At 39.9% G+C, this 18,197-nt stretch overlaps 1 protein-coding gene across 1 annotated transcript in view; it reads left to right on the plus strand.

The window, feature by feature from the left end:
* Hectd1 (HECT domain E3 ubiquitin protein ligase 1) overlaps nucleotides 1-18,197 on the plus strand; it is a 92,582-nt gene that overhangs the window by 48,746 nt on the left and 25,639 nt on the right. Inside the window, exons 18-26 of the mRNA XM_052185887.1 lie at nucleotides 420-514; nucleotides 2,352-2,457; nucleotides 8,535-8,669; nucleotides 10,262-10,401; nucleotides 10,639-10,962; nucleotides 12,435-12,601; nucleotides 12,687-12,863; nucleotides 15,895-16,734; nucleotides 17,333-17,554. Coding sequence (XP_052041847.1) covers nucleotides 420-514; nucleotides 2,352-2,457; nucleotides 8,535-8,669; nucleotides 10,262-10,401; nucleotides 10,639-10,962; nucleotides 12,435-12,601; nucleotides 12,687-12,863; nucleotides 15,895-16,734; nucleotides 17,333-17,554 — 2,206 coding nt within the window. The remainder of the gene's footprint in view (nucleotides 1-419; nucleotides 515-2,351; nucleotides 2,458-8,534; nucleotides 8,670-10,261; nucleotides 10,402-10,638; nucleotides 10,963-12,434; nucleotides 12,602-12,686; nucleotides 12,864-15,894; nucleotides 16,735-17,332; nucleotides 17,555-18,197) is intronic.

Consider the following 18,197-nt stretch of genomic DNA (forward strand, 5'->3'; position numbering starts at 1 on the left):
AGTGGCTCTTTGAGGCAAGATTTCTCTGTGTATCACTGACTATCCTGAAATTCACACTGTAGGCCAGACTGGCCTTGACCTGAGAGATCCACCTGCTTCTGCCTCCAAAATGCTAGGATTAATGGCTTGTGCTTTCACCACCAGGATCTCACTTTCATTTTTTTGGGGGGAAGGGGGGTTGGATTTGGTTTTTTCGAGGCAGGATTTCTCTCTGTAGCCCTGACTGTCCTGGAACTCACTCTGTAGACCAGGCTGGCTTTGAACTCAGAAATCCACCTGCCTCTGCCTCCCAGAGTGCTGGGATTACAGGCGTGCGCCACCAGCACCCAGCAAATGTTCATGTTTTTATAAGTTTCTAATAAGTTACAGTAAAATCTATAAGTATGCTTTTATTTGAACTACTTTTTACTTTTCTTTAGAGTATAGATTTGGATATGAAGCAAGATTGTAGTCAACTGGTAGAAAGAATAAATGTCTTCAAAACAGCCTTCAGTGAAAGTGAAGATGATGAAAGGTGAGCCGCAGAGACGCGGACTGTGCAGCCATTAGGCATGCTTGTCACACGCTTGTCACACGCTTGTCACATGCTCGTCACATGCTCGTCACACGCTCGTCACACGCTTGTCACACGCTCGTCACACGCTCGTCACACACTCGTCACATGTTCGTCACATGCTCGTCACGCTCGTCACACGCTCGCCACACGCTCGTCACACGCTCCTCACACGCTTGTCACACGCTTGTCACATGCTTGTCCATGCTCGTCACGTGCTCGTCACACGCTTGTCACATGCTTGTCCATGCTTGTCACCTGCTCGTCACATGCTTGTCATATGCCATGCTTAGATTTAATACTTACCACCCAAAACAAAAATGAACAAGAGAATTTACAAAGTAAATTTCTTTTACTTTGGTACTTGTGTTCATATACTTGATATACTTTCTTTAAATAAGTCTGTGTTTATACACACATGGGGAATTATTTTATTCAATGAAAGTAGTTGGATAAATATAAAATTTAAAAATTTTTAGTCTAGGGCTGGAGAGATGGCTCAGTGGGTAAGAGCACTGACTGCTCTTTTGAAGGTTATGAGTTCAAATCCCACCACCCACATGGTGGCTCACAACCATCTGTAAAGAGATCTGCCTCCCTCTTTTGGTGTCTGAAGACAGGTACAATGTACCTACATATAATAAATAAATAAATCTTAAAAAAAAAAAAAACGGAATAGAAAAATTTTTAGTCTAATAGGAGAAAATAAAACGTGTTTGCCAGGACCTCAGCTGGTCACTTAAGGCACATGACTGTCTGAGATGCAGTCAAGCTACGTAATTTTCTCTGGCATCCTAGACTACATAGTTAAGCATTTGTCTCACAATTTCAAAAAGCTAGGTGTCACACACACCTGTAGTCCTATGCCTGAGGAGATGACAGCAGGATTGTGAGTTCAAGACCAACCTTAGCTAATAAAGAATTCCTGTTATATTCTCTTTAAAAAGGAAGATGAAGGAAAAATTTAAATATTTAAGTCTTTTCTTAAGTTCTTAAGTTTCTTAAGTATGATAGCAGGATTGTGAGTTCAAGACCAACCTAAGCTAATAAAGAATTCCTGTCATATTCTCTTTAAAAAGGAAGATGAAGGATAAAATTTAAATATTTTAGTCTTTTCTTAAGTTTTACTTTTTTCACTGAGTGGTGGTGGCACACGCCTTTAGTCTCAGCACTTGGGAGGCAGAGGCAGGCGTATTTCTGAGTTCGAGGCCAGCCTTGTCTACAGAGTGAGTTCCAGGACAGCCAAGGCTACCCAAAGAAACCCTGTCTTCAAAAACAAAAAAACAAAAAAAAGTTTTACTTTTTTTCCTTTTAACTGTGTGTGTGTGTGTGTGTGTGTGTGTGTGTGTGTGTGTGTGTCTGTTTGTGGATGTGTATAAGCACAGGTACTACCCTCAAAGGCCAGAAGAAGGCATCAGATCCACGGGAGCTGGGGTTCTTGCAGGTGGTTAGGAACCCCTAGTGTGGATGCTAGGAGCCAGACTCATGCCCTCTGCAGGAGCAGCAAATACTCTTAGCTATTAAGCCATTCCTCTAGCCAAAATGTCTTACTCTGAAATGGAGGAAACTTGAGTTTGCTAAGTCTATATGAGCTGAGTTCAACCCCAGAAAATCATGGAAAAGGAGAGAACCACTCCAGCAAGCTGTGGTCTGACCTCCTTATTGGTCACACAAATAGTGTAAGGAAGGAAGGGGTCTAATGCACTGTCTTAGCACTCCATGAAAGCAGAGAGTGACTGAGATGGATACATGAATATCTACATGAATTACATAAAAGCTCTTTCTTTTGTCTTTATAGTAGACCAGCAGTTGCATTAATTCGAAAGTTAATAGCTGTACTAGAATCAATTGAACGACTACCTCTCCATCTGTATGATACACCAGGATCCACATATAACCTCCAGGTAAGTGTGAGAAACACAGTTTTTATAAACAAGTGTATGTAGGAACAATGATATGCTGTAGTTTTTATTTAAAAAAAAAACTTTTCATATAGATTAAGAAAAATTTCATTTTGATCTTTAAGTTTCTAGTTTAAATGCCACTTGATTTCTTTTTTTTTTTTTTAAAGATTTATTTATTATATGTAAGTACACTGTAGCTGTCTTCAGACACTCCAGAAGAAGGCATCAGATTTTGTTACAGATGGTTGTGAGCCACCATGTGGTTGCTGGGATTTGAACTACAGGACCTTCAGAAGAGCAGTCAGTGCTCTTAACCACTGAGCCATCTCTCCAGCCTACCACTTGATTTCTTAAGAAAGATTTATATATGCATGAATATTTTGCCTTCATTTAAATACCCCCACATGTATGCAGTACCAGAGGAGGCCAGGTGATGGCACCAGATCTCCTGGAGCTCCGGCATAGATGCCTGTGTGCTGCCATGTGGGTGCTGGGACTGGAACTAGAGCAAGTCTCTTTGCTTTTGAACCATCTCTAGCCCATTTGATTTTTTAAATTGACTTTTAAAATGACTCTTGTATGTGTTATTTCAAATCAGTTTTGTATGATCATATTATGTGATAGAATTATATTACATTTAATAAAACATAAGATATATTTCATAGACTCTAAGTATTTTTTTAAGTTGAAAATCAAGTTAGAAGATTCAGATTATAAATTGGGATTGGTCTTAGTTCAGTTGCACTGCTATAGGAAACACAGACACCAGCTACAGTTTTGGAGCCTGGGCATCTGTATATAACAGCACTAGCAGATTTGGTGTCTAGTTTATAGCTTCCTCTGACCATGTGTTCACATACTGAAGAAAAAGGACATGCTCTAGTAGGTGTCTCTCTCTCTCTCTCTCACTGGGATTACAGCCACGAGTCACCATGTTCACCCTCCTTTTTGATTTCTAACTAATTTCTAAGGACTGTACCCGAAGGACTTAATCACCTTCCAGAGTTCTACTTACGCATTTAGACTGTAGTCTCTAACAGGTCTCTTCATTGGATATCTGTGTTGAGATAGAAAAAGAGAAAGTAGAAGCACTTTAACTGTGGAGGCTTTGGGTTTTGCTTTTAATTGAGACTGAGTCTCATGGCAATGATCTTTCAAACTCACTATTTAGTTGAGAATGACCTCGAATTCTCCCAATGTGTTCGAATTTTTTTTTTTCCATTTGTTTTTAGTTTCTCTGTGTAGCCCTGGCTGTCCTGGAACTCACTTTGTAGGCAAGGCTGGCCTTGAAACTGGAGATCACTTACCTCTGCCTAACTTCCAATTAAACTCTTAAAAACATTGCATTAGATTTTTATTTTTTTTTACCTTACTTATTGATTCATTTTATTTTGCTCAAATGCCTTTTCTTCACCTCCCCTTACCACTCCTCCTGACCCTCTCCCCGGTTTCATATGTCCTATATGGAGATAGATATAAAACCCACTGAGAGTAGTTAGGTTATCTGCATGCATGTGCCTAGAGAGCTGTCCACTGTAACATGGCAGATGACTAGGATCCCTATCCCTGAGGAAAAGCTGACATCTCTCAGTAGCTGTTAACAGTCTGTAGTTTCCCCACTAGGAGTGAGCCTTGTGAGCTCCCACTCCGTGCTGCAGGATCGACTAGATTTCTCTTGTGCAGGCATTTAGAAGCAACCACCGTTGTTGACAGTGTGTGTGAGTTAACTGTCTGCCATGTTCTTCCTACCTCTGGCTTTTACACTCTTCTTCCCTCTGTCCCTCAATGTTTGCCGAGCCTTGGCTGGGATGGTAATGGATGTCCCGTCTGGGGACCTGGATCATTGGTGCTTCTTTGTATTAACCTCTGACCACTGCAAAAATAAGTTTCTTTGATGGAGGGTGAGAGCTGGATGGAGCCTCCTGAATGCTTTGAACTCTTGATCCTCCTGTCTTGGTCTTCAAATGCGTGGATTGTAGATGGGTGTGTCACCGTGCTCAGCTTCCTCATAGCTTTCTGAATCGTTGGATATAGCTTTTCTGTTCTGTTCTCATTTATCATGTGGTTTCATGGCCTGGTTGTAGACATAGAGCTGGAGATATGATATAGCCTGATCATTGATTCCATTCTTTTGCTAATAGTTAAGATCTAGATATGACAAAACAAAACAAAACAAAAATCCCAAAACAACACAACCACATTTTACTGCTGGTATCCCAGCCTCGATCTGTACCACATACTCTATGGATTAATTTAGTATTGTCTAGAAGGTCCTTCCTTCTTTAGTAAGTTGTACCTTTGTTTAACTTATTCTATATGGACTTGTTACAGTATGTAGAATAGTTTCTTTTTAAATTTAGCATTTAATAGTCAGCTAATGATTTACTTTGCCAAAGCAGTGCCTACTCAGTGCTAGTGAAGTTTTTGAAACTGCCAAATCTTACTTGTTACATAGTAAGATCCTATTTCAAAAAGCAAATCAAAACACTTCCTCAAATCTATGTAGAATTGCTAATGTCTTCAAAAAAATTCTTGAGCTGGAGAGATGGCTTGGTGATTAAGAGCACTGACTGCTCTTCCTGAGTTCAATTCCCAGCAACCACATGGTGGTTTAACTTATTCTATATGGACTTGTTACAGTATGTAGAATAGTTTCTTTTTAAATTTAGCATTTACTAGTCAGCTAATGATTTACAGCCATCTGTAATGGGATCCGATGCCCTCTTCTGCTGTGTCTGAAGACAGTGTACTTATATACATTAAATAAATAAATAAATATTAAAAAAAACAATTCTTATGTGTATAAGTATTATGCATTTGCATCTAAATGTACCATGTGTATGTCTGGTGCCAGAGGAGGGTATTGGATCCCCTGAAACCGGAACTGAAGATAAGGCTGGAAGCTGCTTATAGTTGCTGGGAAACAAATCCTGGTCTTTTGGAAGAGCAGAAAGTACTCTTAAAGGCTGGGATGTCTCTTGAGCCTCCCAATGTCTTTTCTTTTATACTTATTTAGTGTTTTTGTGTGTTAGTTTGCTTGACTTTTGAGACAGGGTTTCATACGACCCAGGCTGGCCCTGAACTTATCTAAGGATGACCTTGAACTCTCAATCTTCCTTCTACCTCCCAAGTATTGGGATGACAATTGTAAGTCACCATGTTGGGGTTCAGTGGTATTGGGATTGAACCCAGGACAGGTAGTCTGCTGGCTGAACCACATCCCTAGCCTTATGTACATTTTCATTTCAGAAATTTGTGTAAAGTCCAAAGAAGCAAGGTCAGAAATGTGCCAAATGCCTAAGTAAATATTTAACAGTGTTTCTGTAAGAATGAAGATTATGCAGAAATAAAGCTCACTGAAATTGGTTATTTGCTAAAGTGTATCAGATGAAAAATTATCTTGCATTTTGAAGTTGATTAGAGCCCAGTATCTTAGTGTCATTTCTGTTGCTGTGATAAAATACACTAACCAAAAGCAAATTAGGGGGAAAGGGTTTAACTGTCTACAGTTCCAGATTATAGTTGTCTTAGTTAGGGTTTCCATTGCTGGGAACAGACACCATGTCCAAGGTAACTCTCATAAAGGACAACATTTAATTAAGGCTGGCTTACAGGGTCAGAGGTTCAGTCTATTATCATCAAGGCAGGAAGCAATGCAGACATGGTGATAGAGAAGGGCTTGAGAGTTGTACATCTTGATCCAGTGCAGCCAGGAGAGGACTGTCTCCTAGGCAGCTATAAGGAGGGTCTCAGAGCCCACCCCCACTGCCATACATTTCCTCCAGCAAGGCCACACCTCCTAATAGTCCCGTTCTCTGGGCCAAGTATATTCAAACCACCACAACAGTCCACCATTGTGGGGCAGTCACAGAAGCAGGAGATTGAGACAAGGCACATCACAGTCAGGAGCAGAGAGAATGTGCCCGTGCCTGATTGCTCATTCAGGTACTTTTCTTTTCTTTTCTTTTCTTTTCTTTTCTTTTCTTTTCTTTTCTTTTCTTTTCTTTTCTTTTTTTCTTTTTCTTTTTTTTTTTTTTTTTGGTTTTTTTGGATTTGGTTTTTTCGAGACAGGGTTTCTCTGTGTAGCCCTGGCTGTCCTGGAACTCACTCTGTAGACCAGGCTGGCCTCGAACTCAGAAATCTACCTGCCTCTGCCTCCCAGAGTGCTGGGATCACAGGCGTGCACCACCACCACCACCCAGCTTCAGGTACTTTTCTTTACTCTCAAAATGGGGCTGCCCACATCTTGGCTGGATCTTCTACATCAATTAAGACAAGTCTACAGGACAAACTGATCTAGACCTCTCAGTGGAGGCTCTTCTCTCCACTGTGATTTTAATGTCTAGAATATAATGTAAGCTAGCTGACAGATGGCAGGTTAAAGGCATTTGTAACCAAGCCTGAGGACCTGAGTTCGATCCTCAGGGTCCACGTGATAAAAAGAGAGAACTCATTTCCACACTTGTTTTCTAACTGCCTCATTTCCCACTGTGCCCCAGCTAAAGAAATTAAGTATAATAAGATTATATAAAAAGAAAACAACCAAAACCCTGACTTTTACAGCCTGTGAGTGCTTGCTGCCAACCTTGATTCCTAGAACCAGCGTTCCAAGGGGAGAGGCTGATTCCTATGGACTGCTCTCTGGATTTCTGCTTGTGCAAATGTTCACTCACACACACACACACACACACACACAAATAAGTAAATAGATGATTAGATGCACACATTTATGAAAGGTTTGTTATATATGTTGTAGCTTCAAAGGAACAAGTTGATTAGATACTTAAGGAAATTTAACTAATTTATGACGTATAAGCTATATATTTCTGTGAAAGCATTTCATGTATTTATTTTTGTTTTTTGGTGGGTGGGGTAGGGTCTCACTATGGATGTCCTGGAACTCAGTATGCAGATGAGGCTGGCCTCAAACTTAAGCCTGCTTCTGCCTCCCAAGCACTAGGATTAAAGATGTTTGCCACCACTCCTGGCTCTTCTGAGAGAGTACTTTATAATTTCACTTAAAGCATGTAAATTTACAGACCACATGAAGCTCATTAAGAAGGAAAACCAAATTATGAGTACTTTAGAAGGGGGAACAAAATACCCATGGGAAGAAATACAAAGTATGGAGCAGAGACTGAAGGAAAGGCCATCCAGAGACTGCCCCAGCTGGGGATCCATCCTATATACACTTACCAAACCCAGATACTATTGTGGATGCCAACAAAAGCTTGCTGACAGAAGCCTGATATAGCTGTCTCCTGAGATGCCCTGCCAGTTCCTGACAAATACAGAGGGGGATGTTCTTAGCCAACTATTGGACTCAGCACAGGGTCCCCAATGGAGGAGCTAGAGAAAGGACCCAAAGAGCTGAAGGGGTTTGCAGCCCCATGGGAGGAACAACAATATGAACCACCCAGTATCCTCAGAGCTCCCAGGGGCTAAACCACCAACCAAAGAGTACACCTGGAGGGACCCATGGCTCCAGCCGCATATGTAGCAGAGGATGGCCTTGTTGGGCATCACTGAAAGGAGAGGCCCTTATGACATAGGTCTTGTCCTATGAAGGCTCAATGACCCAATGTAGGGGAATGCCAGGAGACAGAAGGGGGAGTGGGTGGGTTGGTGAGCAGGGGGAGGGAAGATGGGATAGGGGGTTTCAGAGGGTAAACAAGGAAAGGCGATAATATTTGAAATGTAAATAAAGAAAATATCTAATTAAAAAGTCTGGAAATTCTAACAAGTTAACATGTTTCCTTATAATCAATGTCAGTCATTGAACCTTTTTTACAAGCCATGTAGAAACATGTATTGATTTAATTCCTTATTTTTTTTTTTCTTTCTTTGAGGTCAGGTTTTACCGGTCACCCAGGCTGCCCTCAAACTTGTGGCAATTCTCCTGCCTCATTCTCCAAATTGTTGGTATTGCAGATATGCCACCACACTTGGTTTTATCCTGGTTTATTGTGGCTATATTATAATAAATCTCAGTTGCTTGTGTTTATGTTTGTGAATAATTTTTACAATGATGACAAAACAAGATCTTGTCTGAAGAATATTGATGTTTTTTTGTGTAGATACTTACAAGAAGATTGCGCTTTCGGTTGGAACGTGCACCTGGTGAAACTGCATTAATAGACCGGACAGGCAGGATGCTGAAGATGGAGCCCTTAGCTACAGTTGAATCTCTGGAACAGTATCTGCTGAAAATGGTGAGCTCCGCGTATGGCAGGGCTTGGTGAAGTAGGTGTTCACTGTTACTTCAACCCTTTGTAGGAAAGGCATAAATGTGTATCCAGAGGTATGCTAATTCTACCTTTAGAAATCTGTTTACAAAACATTTCTTAACGATACCTTCAACATAAAGGTGTTTATTAAAGTTCATTTAATATTTGAAATTGTAGACAAAAATCTTAGTACCGTTCAATAAAGATGTAGCTACTTACAGGAGTAGGCAATCTCTTTTTCAATCTAGAAAATCTTTATTAGCATTACATTGTTTTGAGACAGTCTATCATAGCCAGGGTGCCCTGCACTTGCTAAGGATGCAGCGGAGTTGTCTTTGACCTCCCTGGTTCTCCTGCCGAGCTTAGAGAGACAGACCACCGCTCCCATCTTAAAATGTTGTACTGACAGAGCAATGAATTGCCTGGGGACAAGAAGGCACAGCGACAGGCCCAACGTGGGATCCAGCTCAAGGGGAGGCCCCAAGACCTGATGCTGTTACTGAGGCTGTGGCGGGCTCACAAAAAGGGACCTATCGTGACTGCCCTCTCTCTCAAAGACCCATCAAGCAGCTGAAAGAGTCAGATGCAGATATTTACACCCAGCCAATGGACAGTACCTGCTGACCCCTGCAGTTGAATTAGGGGAATGCTGGAAGAAGCTGAGGAGGGTGACTCTGTAGGAGGACCAGCAGTCTCAATTAACCTGGACCCCTGAGATCTCTCAGACACTGGACCACCAACCAGGCAGCACACATCAGCTGCTATGAGGCCCCCCAATACTTACATGGCAGAGGACTGCCAGGTCTGGGTTTAGTCAGAGAAGATGCACCTAACCCTCGAGAATGGAGGCCCCAGGGAGTTTAGATCTCTGGTGGGGTGGGGGGTGGGGACATCCTCGAGGAGACAGAGAGGTGGGGTGGGGAGGAGGTATGAGATGATGAGGTGGGAGGAATAGTTGGAAGGAGGACCGGGAGTGGAATAAGATCTGGAGTTATAAACAAACAAACAAACAAACAAGACCTGGAGTTATAAACAAACAGACAAATGAATGAATGAATGAATGTATGAAAAAGCAAATTACACATGCAATTCACTGCACCTAAGTTTTTATTTTAATAGAGAATTGTGACAGTTACTTTTTAATTCGAATATTATATAGCTTTAAAGGTATTTGAAAACCAGTGATAATAGAAAATGTTTTTGTTTACTGTAATGATGTCATTTTATAAACAAGGCTATTTTTCTGTTAAAATGCGTGAAAACTACTCTGGCTGGCTGGTGTGTCAGTGATAATGTTTGTAGCACAGGTAAAGCCCTGGCTGTGCTGCTCTAGCTCTGCAACAAAACCAAACAAAACCAAACAAGCAAACCGTGCTGCTGGCAGCAAAGCTCTTTGGTTATTGGACACCTTATTTTTTGTATGGTCTTCGAGTATTTAACTCTTGGCTAGGTGATTATTTTAAAAATATTGATTATGTCATAACACAGTTGACTTTGAAAAGGTTGGAAAGGGTGGCTTAATGTTCTCTACAATAGAGTTAGTAAGCTGGAAGTTTTGTGTGCTTACTTTGATCTAGGTGGCAAAGCAGTGGTACGATTTTGACCGCTCCTCATTTGTTTTTGTTCGAAAATTAAGAGAAGGCCAAAATTTTATATTTCGGCACCAGCATGATTTTGATGAAAATGGAATCATTTACTGGATTGGAACAAATGCAAAGTAAGTTATTTCATTTAAGCTAAAGTGACCATGCCTTCAGCTTGCTAAGTAGCTAAGGATGATCTTGAGGGCCTTGTCTCTTTCCATCCACTTGGTGAAAGAAGTGGACCACCATTCTCAGTTTAAAATTCTCAGTTTGGAATTAAAAACTAATATGAACAAATGCAAATTGCCTTTACTTGACTTCTCCTTGTTTTCTGTTTTTGTTTTTAATTTAAAATTTTTATTTTTGTGTAGAACTGCATATGAATGGGTAAATCCTGCAGCTTATGGACTTGTAGTCGTGACGTCATCAGAAGGAAGAAATCTGCCGTACGGCCGCTTAGAGGACATACTGAGTCGCGATAACTCAGCTTTAAACTGTCACAGCAATGATGATAAAAATGCCTGGTTTGCCATAGATCTGGGCGTCTGGGTAACCCCGTCAGCATACACACTTCGTCATGCTCGTGGCTACGGAAGGTCTGCACTGAGAAACTGGGTTTTCCAGGTATCCAAAGATGGACAGAACTGGACTTCTTTGTATACCCATGTTGATGACTGCAGTCTCAATGAACCAGGGTTAGTTGAGGAGTCTTTGAAAATTGGGGAAATCAGTAAAGAGCCTTGTTTATTTTTATGATTGCATATTATAGAGCTCTATTTTTTTAAAATATTGAAATAAGATATTTTTTCTAAAAACAAATCACTTGATATATAGTTTAGACATTGAAAGTTTGAAATACTGGCTTTACTGAAACTATGAGAAAAATCAGATTGGGAACCAGCCAGGTGGTTGTGGGGTAAAGGCTTTTGTTGCACAGACTAGTAAACTGAGTTTGAGCCTCAGAACCCACATGGTGGACAGAGAGAGCCAACTCCTGCAATTCTTTAGCAGGTATGTGTTCTTGGACATGTACTCCCATGTACATGCCCAGACACACACACACACACACACACACACACACACACACACACACACACACACGGTTGGATTCCCAGAACCCACATGGCAGCTTATGACAGTGTTTCTCAGGGGATCTGACACCCTCTTTTAGCCTCTGAGGACACACTGCATGCACAGCACACAGTGCATATGCATGCAGCCAAAACATTCTTAATATATATTTTAAGATAAAAATAAAAATTAAAAAAATAAAGTACAATGTCGTTTATAGAGTTTAGATTACATTTTGTGTAATAACTAATGAGAGCTATATAGCACACAAATGGAAGAAAAATTATAAATGTTCCCCACACTTATGTAATCATCGTATAATGTAATAAGATGAACAGATGTTCTGCTTACTAGTGCTAGTTATTGTAGTAGTATGACTAATTGAAGAATTTCTTACTTTTATGAATTCTTAGTTTTTCCCGTAAGTGTAGGTATGAATTCTGTATGTGTGGTACTAGGAGTTGAGCAGAAGACTTGTGCTTAGCTGAGCTAGGTTCAGAATATCTATCTTTCTGACAGATTAAAAAAAATTATTTCTTCTAAATGGATTTCCATATTTGATATAGCATGATAAGAAGTGGTACGACATTAGGGTTAGTGGGCAAAGTTTTTAAGTTTTAATGTTAAAATTTTTAATACATTTAAAATGCCAAGATTTTACAAAGAAATTTCATTTTAAAAGCACTTCTTTTCCTTTTAAACATCATCTTTTTACATCAACCAAATCATTTGACACTGTAAATAAGTTAAATATTTTTAAAATTTCATATTTAATGTTGTATTCATTTTTGTAATCGAGTTGTTTTGTTTCTTTGAGATAAAGTCTCACTATATAGCTCTGGATGGCCTGGAACTTGGTCTGTATTCCAGGCCAGCCTTGAACTTATCGCTGTCTCTAGCTGCCTCTGTTTCCTAGGTGCTGGGATTAAAGGTGTGCAATACTGTGCCTGGCTTTTGTAATTGAATTTTAAGTGACTATTAAGGCTATGTTCTTCTTTCTAAAGTTTGTTGTCATATAAAAAGTGTCTTTGTAGTATCTCCTTTCATGTAATTTTTTAAAAATGATTTTAAACACTTTCTGTCTCATGCATTACAGGTCAACTGCCACATGGCCGCTTGACCCAGCAAAGGATGAAAAGCAAGGGTGGCGGCATGTGCGGCTAAAGCAGATGGGGAAGAACGCCAGTGGGCAGACGCACTACCTCTCCGTCTCGGGCTTTGAACTCTACGGCACTGTGAACGGCGTGTGTGAAGACCAGCTAGGTAACTCGAGGCATGGGGCCTTTCCAGCTTCTACCACTGCTTAGAAAAGGAACTTGGTTATACGTCTCTAATTCTGATCTTACAGGGAAAGCAGCTAAAGAAGCAGAAGCTAATCTTAGAAGGCAGAGGCGCCTGGTGCGCTCTCAGGTCCTCAAGTACATGGTTCCGGGAGCACGTGTTATCAGAGGCCTTGATTGGAAGTGGCGAGATCAGGATGGCAGCCCGCAGGGAGAAGGCACAGTCACAGGAGACCTGCACAATGGTGAGTCTGGTTAACGCCTGGTGTTGAACACTTTGCATACTACAAAAATAGTAGAACTTTGTAGAAGAACTGATAATGACTTCACATTAAAATGAAAAGAACTGGAAGTAGTAGTGGTGGCTGTGTGTAATCTCAGCTCCCAGAGGGCAGAGGCAGAGGCAGAGAGGCAGAGAGGCAGAGGCTGAGGCTGAGGCTGAGGCTGAGGCTGAGGCAGAGGCAGAATCTCTGAGATGAGCCCAGCCTAACGGTTCCAGGCCTCTCAGAGCTTCATGGTTGAGACCCTTTCTAAAAAGTAACAACTTATTTACTTAGAATAAATAATTAAAACAAAATCTTGGATTTTGATTAGAATCTATTTGCTAATATTGTAAAGTGATTATCAAGTTAATATAAATTATTTCAAGATACATTTCTTCTTTTTTTCCTTAGTGTATTGTTCTAAATTACCATTAATTCCTGCTATGAATATTGTAAAGTGATTATTGAGTTAATATAAATTATTTCAAGATACATTTCTTCTCTTTTTCCTTAGTGTGTTGTTCTCAAATTACCATTAATTCCTGACATGAATTTCTTGGTAGTTTTAAGATTTAGGTAGTGCCTTTTTACTGTACTAAAGACATAGAGAAGAGAAAGAATTACTGTTCAAAATTATTTTTCTATAGAGCAAGGAATATGGAATAGTTTCTTGATCGCTTAGTAGATTATTACAGTCTATCAACCTCTGGAAGAAATTTAAATGGTCTTCTGTGGTAGGGTTAATTGTACAAAGAAGGTAAATTAATTTAAATCTTTGTGATGTAGATTTTATCAAAAGTCCTTACCCAAATAATAAGGTACTGTTAGCTCCCACAGCAGCGGCCCTGGCTGTTTGGTTAGGACATTTAAAAGGTTTCCTTTAGTAGCAGATAAATTTGCTTAAATCATAGTAAGTTCTTTCTTTTCATTTGTACCAAGCATTAAAAAAAATGTAAAATGTCTATCTTTTTTTCTAATATTTAAAGAGCTATAATAAAAATTATGGGGCTGGGACTTTAGCTCAGTTGGTAGAGGGCTTGCTCTGTGTATATCAAGCCCTGGCTTTGATTCGCACATGTTCTGATCCTCCAAACATTGAAATTCAGTTTTAGCTTCAAACATGTTGGAGTTTTTAGTTTTCAAATACATTTCCCATAGTAAGGAATCTTTACTAACTCTGTCTTTTTGTCTATATTTGGAGCATAGGAATATTTTATATTTAGGTATAAATATGTTCACCTTTTAAAAGTTTTCTCAAACCTAATATAAGTGGTGTGTACTTTTTAGTATATTCCTACATTGCATCGGGTATATCCATTGCTCTTCTGAAGAGTCTGTGTGTTGATAGAACTACCCATTTATCCACTTATTCTACAGAATTGTAAAGGGACTTTGTTAAACTTCATCTATTCATTGGTCAAGACAAAATATGATTGGCCTGCATTCTGGGTAAAGCAAATACATATTTATATTTAATAATATTCATATATATATTATGGTTTGGTCATTTGAGTATATATTGGTATCAATGCAATACAAATCTCAACTTTATTTGATACTGAGATATTTTTGAACCTTTTCTTATGCTTTTCTGTGTAGCTAAAGGGAAAGTTAAATGTTGGTTCTTTAAAAGTTATTTCAGCATACAAATATAAATGCATATGTTTGTATTATATCTATAATATATCATATCTAAGCTTATGTAGATTTGAAGCAGTCAGTTTTCCTTTCAAATAACGCATAAGCAGACGTGCAGGTGGCTCAGTGCTCCTCTGAGCCATTACACACATGAACTTAGTGTGCAGTGGCTGTGTGGCCAGCGGCTCAGCCTCCTGAAGCTCTGCACAAGCTTAGTGTCCTCCACATCCACGTTCTGAATGTGCATCTCCCTGGGTAGTGAGCATCTAACTAAAGTAAAGCTGAATTTTCTATTAGCTTCCTTCCTAATCAATTATTTTATTTTGTTACCCTTTTCAAAACACTAACATTTTTCATATATAAGTATAGAGCAAATGTCTTTTAACTTGTTACTAGCTTTACGATATATACCCTCAGGGAACTCAACTTGCTTTTATATTGTATCTAAGATGTTTTTGTGCTTACTCAAATCTAGTAAACTAAACCATAAAATCAAGTAACCACTAAACTTTGAGAACACAATTGAAATGCCTACTTAGTATTTTATTTGAGCTAGTTATCTAAGATTTCTACAAGTGACATAAGCATGCTTTATCTGTTATTTTTTTCAGGGTTTATTCCAACCTTAGAAATTAATGGTTAGTGTTTTTATCAAGAAGACACATTTGATAATCATATAGTCACATTTAAGAGTTTAAAAATCTTCACTTGTTGAAATTTCAGTAGTTTTTTTTTTCCTTTTATATCTAATATTGTTTCCATAGGTGAAAATGTAGCTTAGTGGTAGATGCCTACATGTGTTAGACCTTTGATTTCACCCTCAGCATCAATTTTAAAAGTTTTTTCACTTTTAACAGAATAGATGTAAATATTACTTTTTTAATGTTTTTATATGTCACTAGTTGGCCTGGTGGTGGTGTCACACACCTTTGATCTTAGCACTTGGGAGGCAGAGTCAGGTGGATCTCTGAGTTCGAGGCTAAGCCTGGTTTACTGAGTGAGCTTCAGGACAGACAGGGCTACACGGAGAAACCCTGTCTTGAATAAAAGAAAAAATTTACTAGTCTTGGGCTGTCCAGAGATAAATCTAATAAAAGGAAGAATTTTATAGATATCCCAGAAACATTGTCTATAATGCATACTTCTTATTATTATGCGAGAATTAAATAGTATAGACCTTCAGATAGACTAATTATAGTATCAAATAATATTTTAATTAATCTGAGTCAAAACTTGTCTTTTAGTTGGCAAACCTATTGGTTAGCAGTTGAGGGAAGTACAGTGCTGATGAAACGCTCACCCCACATTGTGGAGCTACTGTCTGACGCTCCTCTCTGCTTTCTGCTGGGTCTCACAAACTCCTGTCCCTTTCCAGGATGGATTGATGTCACCTGGGATGCTGGTGGCTCAAACTCTTACCGTATGGGCGCAGAAGGAAAATTTGACCTCAAGCTTGCACCAGGGTACGACCCTGATACAGTGGCGTCACCCAAACCTGTTTCATCCACTGTTTCAGGCACAGCGCAGTCATGGAGCAGCTTGGTGAGAAGCAACTGTCCAGACAAGACGGCTGCTGCCGCTGCAGGCTCCTCAAGTAGAAAAGGAAGCAGCAGCTCTGTGTGTAGCGTGGCCAGTAGCAGCGACATCAGCTTGGGGTCGACCAAAACGGAACGGAGATCAGAAATTGTAATGGAACACAGTATAGTTTCAGGAGCTGATGTCCATGAACCAATTGTTGTTCTTTCATCTGCTGAAAACGTCCCTCAAACAGAAGTAGGGTCATCTTCCAGTGCAAGCACCAGCACCCTAACAGCGGAAACGGGAAGTGAAAATGCTGAAAGGAAGTTAGGCCCCGATAGTTCCGGTCGAGCTCCTGGAGAGTCTAGTGCAATATCCATGGGAATTGTTAGCGTTAGCTCTCCTGATGTTAGTTCAGTATCTGAATTAACTAATAAGGAAGCAGCTTCACAACGACCCCTTAGCTCTTCAGCAAGTAACAGACTGTCAGTGAGCTCTCTGTTGGCAGCCGGGGCCCCTATGAGCTCTAGTGCAAGTGTACCTAACCTGTCCTCAAGAGAAACGTCTAGCTTGGAGAGCTTTGTAAGGCGAGTGGCAAACATAGCACGGACTAATGCCACGAACAACATGAACCTAAGCCGAAGTAGCAGTGACAACAACACTAATACTCTGGGGAGGAACGTGATGAGCACCGCAAGTAAGTGAGCCTTTCCTTCTGGAACCGTGCTCCCCTCCGAGGATCACCAGGACGTCCTGGTGGTCAGCTGTTCTGGCTACAGCCTTTAGCTGACGCTAGCCATGTCAGACAAACCACGTCAGGTGCAGAGTCTCGGAACTGTGAAGTCAAGTTCTGAAGAACCTAATAGTTCAGAGTTCAAAAATAGCTTGCATTTTATAAGAAATGGTTAAACAAAATCCCAGGACAAATGAGATGTCTGGTGAGGGTTAAACAGTAACCTCCCCGGCCCAGCTTTTTCAGTGCCTGCATTCCCCTTAGCTTCTGAACACTATCAAATTCTAATTTTAAGTTACTAATGAGTCCAAGTTAATTCCCATAAAATTACAATAAAATCATTTCTGTTGCTTGTTTTTGTGAAAGCTAGGCTTTAAATGTTTTGAAGATAATTTTGTTTTTTAAAAATAGTATTAGTTGGTTTTCAGTTTGGTTCCCAAAGTTGTTGCTTTTCAATATTTTCATTATTAATGTCTTTCATGGAGTTTAAAAAATATATCTTGTTTGTTTGTTTTTTCCCCCCTAAGGTTATTTAACTGATTTGCTTCATTTTTATTTTTAGCTTCTCCTCTTATGGGTGCGCAGAGTTTCCCTAATTTGACCACACCTGGTACTACATCGACAGTGACAATGTCAACATCGAGTGTTACTAGCAGCAGCAACGTAGCTACGGCGACAACAGTTTTATCAGTGGGTCAATCATTAAGTAATACTTTAACCACCAGCCTCACATCAACCTCCAGTGAGAGCGACACAGGTCAGGAAGCAGAATATTCCTTATATGGTAAGTTACAGGTCAAAGTTTATTAAGTATACAATTCAATCCATCTATACACACTCACGCACGCACGCACGCACGCACGCATACATACTTAACATTGTGCTTTATCCTTGGAATTCTTGGTGGGGAATGGAGTTGAGGTAAGGTCTTGCTTAGTAGCCTTAGCTGGTCTAGAACTCACTATATAGACCTGGCTGGCTTCAAATTCACCTGTCTCTGCCTGCTGAGTGCTGGGATAAAAGGTGTGCACTACCATGTCCATCCTTATATATTTTTAACCTTTTATATGAAAAGATAACTTTGTACAAAATGGGAAAACTCTATGATGTAGGGGAGATTAGAAATTATCTGATTATAGGGCCTAAGAAGATGGCTTAGGGCTTAGAGCAGCTGCTGGTCTTACAGAGGACCCAGGTTTTATTCCGAGCGCCCACGTGGTGGCTTACAACCATCCATAGCTCTAGTTCCAAGGGACCCAACGTTTTTCTGACCTTCAAGGATATAACATGAATGTGGTGTGGGCAAAAAAGTCATACATATAAAGTGAGTTTTTAAAAATTTTAAATGTATTTCATTATAAACAAAGTAAATATCTGTATTAGTCTAGGTTCTCTAGAGTTACAGAACGGTATGGGCAATCTCTATA

Source organism: Apodemus sylvaticus, chromosome 6, assembly GCF_947179515.1.
Source record: "Apodemus sylvaticus chromosome 6, mApoSyl1.1, whole genome shotgun sequence".
NCBI lineage: Eukaryota > Metazoa > Chordata > Mammalia > Rodentia > Muridae > Apodemus > Apodemus sylvaticus.